General features: G+C 37.7%; 1 protein-coding gene across 1 annotated transcript; it reads left to right on the plus strand.

The window, feature by feature from the left end:
- The first annotated feature begins 595 nt into the window (after positions 1-595).
- On the plus strand, positions 596-7319 carry znf513a (zinc finger protein 513a). Its single transcript, XM_056765270.1, has 5 exons — positions 596-772; positions 1090-1205; positions 2437-2571; positions 4980-5651; positions 5728-7319. Exons 2-5 carry the CDS (start codon positions 1166-1168, stop codon positions 6483-6485), a joined length of 1605 nt encoding a protein of 534 aa, XP_056621248.1. The 5' UTR covers positions 596-772; positions 1090-1165; the 3' UTR covers positions 6486-7319.
- Positions 7320-8817: the final 1498 nt, after the last annotated feature.

An 8817-nucleotide genomic window follows, 5' to 3' on the forward strand; every position in this document is an offset into this window, starting at 1 on the left:
ATCTGTTTCAGAGGTTGTGAGGCCTGCGGGAGTGATGGATGTACTGCAGTGATCTGAATCGATGTGATGACGTAGAAATCATATTCTTTTCATTTAGTAAATGTAAATGAAGTCCAACTTGATTGACAGCTACTAAATTATGCCAATGTGATTTAATGACATAGACATGCTTTTTAAAAGGGATACCCGCTATTTTGCAATTATATAACCATACAATACAATATTATATAAGAAATACGTATAATTAGGATTATGTAGACGACTGCATTGTATTACGTAGACCTCCACAGGGTACGTTCACGGTTGCCAACAACTATAACATATACTACTAACGTGCTGTACCTCTTCTTCTTCTTATTATTATTATTATAATATAAGTATTATAATAATATCGGGAAAAAAACGAATATCCAAAAAAAAACTAATCTACCACTAATATATATATATATATATATATATATATATATATATATATATTATTTGCCTATTTGCCACCTCTAAATATTCTATATAAAGAAAAATATATATAAATAGAATTAAGAAGTCAGATCAGTGTGCCCGGAAATGCGTAACTGAAGGAGACGGAAGTACGCAATGTAGTGGAAAAAATGTATACAATGGCAATTTGGAGATCAATTAACTTATGAAAAAAGAGCAATAATTGCCTTTCTTTGTGGTCGCTGTGTTATGGAATGGCGGACTGTGAGCTGTAGAGCACCGTGGAGCGCTGTCGTTTTGTGTTATTTGACGCGTCAGGAAGAAGAAGGAGGAGGTATATTTCTGACATCTGCTGAGCTTGACAAATAATATGAGTTGGACATTTAAATGTGTCTGCTGTATATCGACAGAATAAACAATCTGGATACGTGTTACATTTATACTGCGCGATACATGTACATTAATGCTGACATGTATTCTGACGCACAGTGAATTGGATTAGTATTTTAGAGACAGTAAACAACGCTTGTCTTTATTTGTCTTCAAGAATAGTGTCAGATTAGCACGTTAGCTCCTTAGGTGTTGTGTAACTGTTTTGCGGAGTGTGTTTAAGAAACGTGCAGTTCAACGTGTCGTTTGTTACACTTTTAGAGACTGCATTGAAGAATGAGTTGATAGTTTCAAGGTAATCTAGAGGAGACTGCAAGTATAAAAGGCTGACTGGAAGATGCCAAGAAGAAAACAGCAGAATCCACAACCTGTCAAATGTAAGATGCTTTTTGAGAAAATATGCTTTTGCCTAAAATCGATTCTATTACACTGTATGTGGGTGTGTCCATCTGAAGAATCTTTTGAAACAGCTTTTCAACATTGTGTCGATAAAAATGCACATTTTGGATGATAAATATGTTAAGGGTTGTTTAAGTATTCCCTCTCCAAACATGTAATCTTGTGACCAGTTCATTTGCTCTAACATTCTTCACTGAGTCTGAGTGTTTTAATCAGACTATTAGGATTTTGTGTCCTGTGTACTGATGAGAATATTTAATATAAGTATCAACTGATGGGAAAGCTGCTTTCCTGTAGCTCAGTGGTAAGAACAAGGTTGTGGGTTCGATCCCAGGGGATTGCACATACCTATGTATAATGTATAGGATAATGCAATGCAAGTCGCTTTGGATAAATGTAAACAAATTCTTTATTTGTGTCAGATTATAGAGGGGTGCAAGACGTTTTGCTACTGTAAATTGTTTAAGTATTTTAAATGGCTTTCTCTGTTGTATTAGCTAAAAGACACATTATTGAATATCTTTAACATCCTTAAACCTCCTGTGTTTTTGAAAATCAACTTGTCCCCAGTAGATGGCAGTAGAGCTTCAGTAAACTAAAACGCCAATGCTGCATAATAGACATTCTCAACTGAGTTCTTTCATGTCGTGCAGTTGATTTTTATGAATCATTAATAAATTATTATTTTAATAAATATAATTCTGTGTTATATGTTGGTTTCTTTGAAGTTTACTACTTTCCATATGGCTTTAACTGATTTTATGTAAAGAAAAGAATATACCAAATCCCCAGCAAGTGCTGTCTACACACTGTAGCCTGGATCATTCTGCCTCAAAGTTTTATCAAAAGATAGCCAAGGAAACAAAATTACCTTTTTAATCACACGTGCAAAACACAGAATGTTCTGTTTATCATTTCCAGTCAGGTTTTAGTGTTTCCAAATGATGCCAAACACATTAAATAATGGTTTAGTGCTTGCTATGACATTAGCTTTAACAAAATAAAGGAGTCATTTGAATTCAGTTTTGTGCAAAATGTCATTTCCAGCGCAGAAGGCTAAGAAGAACAGTACTTCATTTATTATCTGGTGGGAATTACATGGTGATGAAAATATTTATGACATTTAGAAAAAAATACAGAAAAGACTGCATGCGTATAAATTATGCATGAATTGGCAAATTTAGATTAAATGTAACTCTTTGTTTTCAGTGGATTCTGAAGATGGTTTAGGGACTGAACGTCCGGAAAGCCTTACCTTTGAGAGCAACTTTCTCCTGGGACAAGAAATTGAGTTCTCCGATCCTGACAATGTCGGCAAGATCATAGGCCTTGAAAAGTTCTCAGGTGAGTTAGAAGAGATTCTCAGCCCAGCAAACCATATAATGTGGGTTGCTACACCAGAATACATAATAGTTATCAGTGATTTCCATTAAACACGAGTTACGACTATGGAATTGGAAGTCATTCAAGCTAATAGCTGGACATTTGCCATTATTCATTATTCATAGGTATTATTCTATTTTATACCATGGCTTTAATTTATATTTTGATTAATCGCGTTCGCGTCCATAATAATGGTTTGTGTTTACATTATATATGTCTGTTTAATGTGCATATACATTTTCTATTTATAAAAACATAAACATACCTGCTTATATTTAAGGAAACATATAATTTATAAAAATGAACAATTGTTTATATACTATTTCAATTATTGGTAAATATACATATATTTATATACACATATGTATACGTGTTTTTGTATGTGTGGATACATATAAAAATTAAGGGTCAAGGATGTTAAATGCACATTTTTCGAAAATTTTGATTTTTACATAATCTGAATAAACTTTCTATTGATATATGGTTTGTTAGGATAGGACCATATTTGGCTGCGATATAATTATTAAAAACTCTGGAATCCGAGGGTGCAGGAATTCAAAATATTGAGAAAATGGAGTATATGTAATCATGCATACAAAGACAATGACGTCCTTCTGCTAAAATCTCTGCCAGCTCTGTTACATCCATTCATGTGGGTAAAAAGGAGGTGTGTCTTTTTACGGCTAACCACATAGTGGGTGGGATTATAATTTCAGTGCTATCAGGCTAAAATTAGCACCTTTCCAAATCAACCACCTCACCTTTAAGCATAGAAAAGTTCTTCTCAGTTTCATTGGCGTGTTGTCACTGAAATTATTATTCCACTCTCTATGCGATTCGCCGTCCAAAACCACGCCTCCTCCAAACACATGTATTTCGTAAATCCACGTAATTCATTCGTGTGAAAGCTGAACCGATGTTAATTCCACTTTTTCCTATTTCATGATCCAGACGTTTTCTCCTCACTGCTTTTTCAAAAACTGAATTTCGTTTTGTAGATTTACTTGTTGTCAGATCCGCAGGTAGTTTGATTGTTGCTGATTGTCCGCCATTTTACCTACATTGACACAGTGGACATGAGTGCGCTGATGATGTATGATGTCTGCGTGAACATGGTGCACAGTGGAATGCAAAATACGTTGGCTGAATTGTACACATAACCAGTCACACCTTTCGGCCAGAATGTTTTGATTGGGCAAACGTTTTATTGGTCCTGCGCCTTTCACAGACGATGTTTAATTATAAAAATATTATTTGACCACTATACTTCATATTTGCTATCAGGATGTAAAGAGATTTACAACCAACATGAATTTTTTTTTTTCTGGACTGGATCACCCATCCTGCCTTTAAGTGCAGTTGACGAACATGTGCAGTTACGTTTGTTTAGGTTGTTGCTTTTCTATATAATGGCTTATATGTTTGTTGTATAACATGAAGGGGCCATATGTCTGCCTCAATACAGGCAGGAACATTATGTGGAAAGATAGATGCTTAATGTTATTGCTAAATGTTATTATGCAGACGACATTTTGCATTGTGACCGATCATTTACAGATGGGACACATAAACCTACCCTGGAAAATTTCCCTAGCTTTGGAATTTTCACAGAACGCACTATTTGAGATTGGCAAATCAAGAAAAAAATACAGTGTGCCACGGCTATTATATAAGGGTCATCAAGACAACCATCAAGGACACATTATAATAAGGCATTTAGTCATCATCATCATCATCATCATCATCACCATCATCATCTCTTCTCAGGGTCTTTATCATAGTTGTCATCATCATCATCTGCCCTCATCATCATCATCATCAGGGCCATTATAGTCATCATCATTATCATTAGGCCGGGTAATCATCCACCCGGGGTTTGGGAAACGGACGATATATAGGGCCGCTCGGGCTTCAGACTCACATTTCCTCACGTTACGTGCACGAGGACGGAGCTGGAAGGAATCGTTGTGAAAGAGCGAGCAGCTTTGTGTTTACCACCTATTTGTTTTTATCACAATCGATCTCTTTTTCACGCTTTGGATTAGTAAGTATAAATGCTGTTGAAAATTTGTTTGTTGTTTGTTTTTTATCTTGTCTCGTTCTCTCTTGTGTTTTAAAGACTTTAAATACATTCTTGGGCAGGTTAACCTTTGTTATATCCAGGCATAAAAACCATAGTCAGTAACTGTTATTACTACTATACTAGCTTTACAATAAACTGCATTTTTTCAATATCAGTTTTCATCATCTTTATGTCATTGCTCGATGTTTCGATTGCATGCAATTCCTTGCACATGATCTCAGAACCCAGAAAGCACATATGTGCAGCTGCAAAATGTAATGGTGTGTCCTGCTGTGATCCTTTACAGCTGACATTAGCCTGCCTGCCTTCCCCCTGGGAGACGACGAGAGCTCACCCTTCAGCCGCCTGAGCATGGAGAGTGACGCCGATGACCTGCGCGCAGCTGAAAGCGAGCACGAAGATGGTGTTTCTGAGCCTAGTTTCCCCTCGTACCTCTCTTGCAGGGGCTGTGGTCAGCTCCTGGAAGATCCTCTAGGACCCGGCATGGACCTGGTGGGGCCCTACTGCATAAGCTGCTGCAAAGGGAGCCTGAACGGCGCGGCAGACAGAAAGCTCTGCTTACCAGCGGGCTGCGGAGAGAACGAGAGTGCCAGTGGCGATGACGGTTCAATGAAGCTCCATTCTTGTACACTTTGTGGTTTTTCGTCACGCTATACGAACCACGTTAAGCGGCACATGAAAACACACAACGGCGAAAAGCCGTTTTGCTGTCCGCTCTGCTCATACGCGTCGGCACAGCTGGTGAACCTGCAAAGGCATTTGCGCATACACACGGGTGAAAAACCCTATAAGTGCAACCATTGCATGTTTGCGTGCAGTTCCTTAGGGAACCTGAAGAGGCACCAACGCATGCATACAGCGGTAAGCCAGAGCGTCCGTCATCCGACAAGCGTCAACTGTTTACACCGCACCGCAGCACTTTTAAGAGAAAAAGAAGTGGTTCCCAGGCCCACTGAAGGTAAGTCAGCCTTTGCTCTGACCTCCTGCAAAAAAGTCAAAAAGAGAGTTTTACAACAAATGTCCTCCAATTGCAGATGCAGTTCAGTCTGATCCACATCCCCATGTGGCGCGGGACGGAAGCTACATGCAGACTTTTGATGGCCTCACGTTGGCACAGCAGTCATCCGCAGGGGTGTTGCAGTCAGGTCAGGGTGCTTCCGAACCTGCCCCCCTACCTATCTTCTTTCCTTTCACCTGTCGGCTGTGTGGCATGGCTCTGGATGATGAGGACGGATCCTCCGCGCAAATCTGTGCCAAGTGCACATTAGAGATGCTGACTAAGGACACACCTGGCTGTCCCGCCGAGCGAGGGGACAAGGTCTACACCTGCGCCGCCTGCCCCTTCCTCACACACTACCCCAACCATCTGGCCCGCCACATGAAGACCCACAGCGGCGAGAAGCCATACAAGTGCCCACAGTGCGAGTACGCATCCGCACACTTCGACAACCTAAAGCGCCACCATCGGGTACACACCGGCGAGAAACCCTACAAATGCCACCTGTGCGAATATGCCTGCGGGAACCTGGCTAACCTGAAAAGACACCAGCGGGTGCATTCCGGCGCCAAACCCTTTCAATGCACCATCTGCAACTACAACTGCAACCAGAGCATGAATCTGAAGCGCCACATGTTGCGCCACACTGGTGAAAAGCCGCATAAGTGCCAAGAGTGTGGCTACACCACCGGCCACTGGGACAATTACAAACGACACCAGAAGAAGCATGGCCTCGTTGCAGAGGGGTGGGATAAAGTACAGATGTGTGGGAATGAGGAAGAGGTTGAGGTGTAGCCTCTCAGGATTAAAGTGTGATGTTCAGGTTTGGAGAGTGTGAGGTTTCTTTTTTTAAGAGTGATGCTGTTAGGCAGTTGTCTGTTATATGTTACTGTAACAGTTAATGATTTGCGGGTTATTTTTGCCTTGTGCCCTGAATTATGTTCATAGCCATTTCTTTGAAATATCAAGAAGCTGCTACATAAAGTCACAATTAAGACAGTTATCTGAATGTCCTAATGCCTTTGGAATAAGGCAGTTTGTGTTACCCAAAGCTCTCGAGAAGCATTCTGAACCTGAACTTGATTCGTATACTGTATCAGTGCCAAATAGAAATTACTGCACCGCTGCCATAATAAAGAACCTGTGTCAAGCCTGACAACATTGCATGCATATGTTTACCTCTGTTACAAGCTTAATGGTTTTTTGTGATATTCATCATTCTCCATCTTAATCCCGATGGTTAAAACGTCAGGGTCGTGTTGCCTTTTTCTTGTCGTGTGTGTTTTATTGGACTGTGAAATGCCTTGTGTCTGAGTTTACTTGAAGCAAAAAGGTGCTTAGTGAATATTTGTGTCATGCTCAATGTATAGCTTTTATTTTTTTATGTGAGTATTATTTTCATCTCTAAGGAATGTCTGTCATGAATTTGCCACCTGTGATATGACGTAAGTAATAGCGAAAGACAAAAGTGACCGTAAACTATTATGCAGTTCAACTTCAGGTTGTCAAGAAATGTTGATTATGATACGAATCTTGTAGGTGTGTGGTGCTCAAGTTTTTTTGTATTATGCAGTGGTTTCATTAATGCCTTAAATATCTTGAAATAAAACATTTTGTGTTGAAAGTGCATTTGATGATGACTTTGTAAACTTGTGTCATGCTTTATGATCAGTCAGAAGTGTACAAAAAGTTTTTTGGAGACCAGCAGGGCGGGATTAAGATGCTGAAAGGCAGTGTGTAATCCTCACACATCCCTAATGAGAGCTGTAATCCTTCTCTCACACTGCAGAGAACAGCACGGGTAAGCATGAAAATGAAGACAGAAGCTGCCGGCAGAACCTCTTGCAGAGATCTGCTTGATGTTAGTAAGAATAGGGTTTTGATCATGTTTTTTATAAAAATAATATTCATATTAAAAAAGTCTGACAATCTGATAATTGACATTTTAAAACGTGAAAAAGCTTTCGGTGCATTTCATGCTAATGATTTCTTTTTAGCTACAATGTTTTGCAGCAGGTTGGAATAGCAGAGGGGCTTTACTGGGTGGGATTATGCAAATTAAATTTTATGCAAGTAAAACCTTAAGGAGATAATGTACATAAGCATCATAAACGTATATCCTTTGCTCATCAAAACTGTAGGGTCACAAAACTAACAGTTCTTATGATCTTCAAAATGTTTTGATCTGACTTAAATATATAAACCATTTTCATAGACAATTCGTGACATATGTCAAAACTAGCATTAACTATTTAAATATATATATTATAACTTATTTTCTATATATGAAATTTAACAATTATAATTTTTAGGGCTGTCAAACATTCACACTCAGAATAAACCTCATGTCTGTGTACTATGCGTACATTAATTTTGTATTTATAAACTCAACAACATACCCGTATTTAGGAAATATTTAGATGTATTTATTTATATTTACTAATAATATATAAACATTTACTATTTTTAATTTTTCTTAAATATATCCATATATTTGTATGTGTATGTTTATAAATACATAATATGCACAGTACATAAACATGTCTTATGTAACTTAAACTTTTATTCCGGATGTGATTACTCAGCCCTAATTATATATTAAGTTACTAAAAATTCACAACACATTAATGTAGTTTTGATTTGGTTACTATAATTCAATATATTGTATAGTCTAAATTGTTATCTGTTCATAACCACCTGTACATTAATGTTCACAGTATATAGCCTTCTGTATATATTGTTCATAGTTCATACCGACTGTCATATTTTCATAGAACATGCCTATTGTATAGTATTTTTCCTAATATTGTATTCTGTATTTATTCTTGCTAGTTGCACTTCTGGTTAGACCTAAACTACATTTCGTTACACTGTACTTGTATATGTGTAATGAGAATAAAGTTGAATCTAATCTAATCAAGAATGAGTAAATGGTGACACTTTAAAATCATGCTATATTTGTTAACATTAGTTAGTTAATAAACAAAACTTCTACAGCATTTCTTAATCTAACTACATGATAATTTCAGCATTTACCAATACATTTTTTTTATCAAACAGTTCAACTGTTAATATTAATTAATGCACCATGAACTCTCATGAATAATTAACAACACAACCTACAACA

Source organism: Triplophysa dalaica, chromosome 13 (assembly GCF_015846415.1).
Source record: "Triplophysa dalaica isolate WHDGS20190420 chromosome 13, ASM1584641v1, whole genome shotgun sequence".
NCBI classification, from domain to species: Eukaryota; Metazoa; Chordata; class Actinopteri; order Cypriniformes; family Nemacheilidae; genus Triplophysa; species Triplophysa dalaica.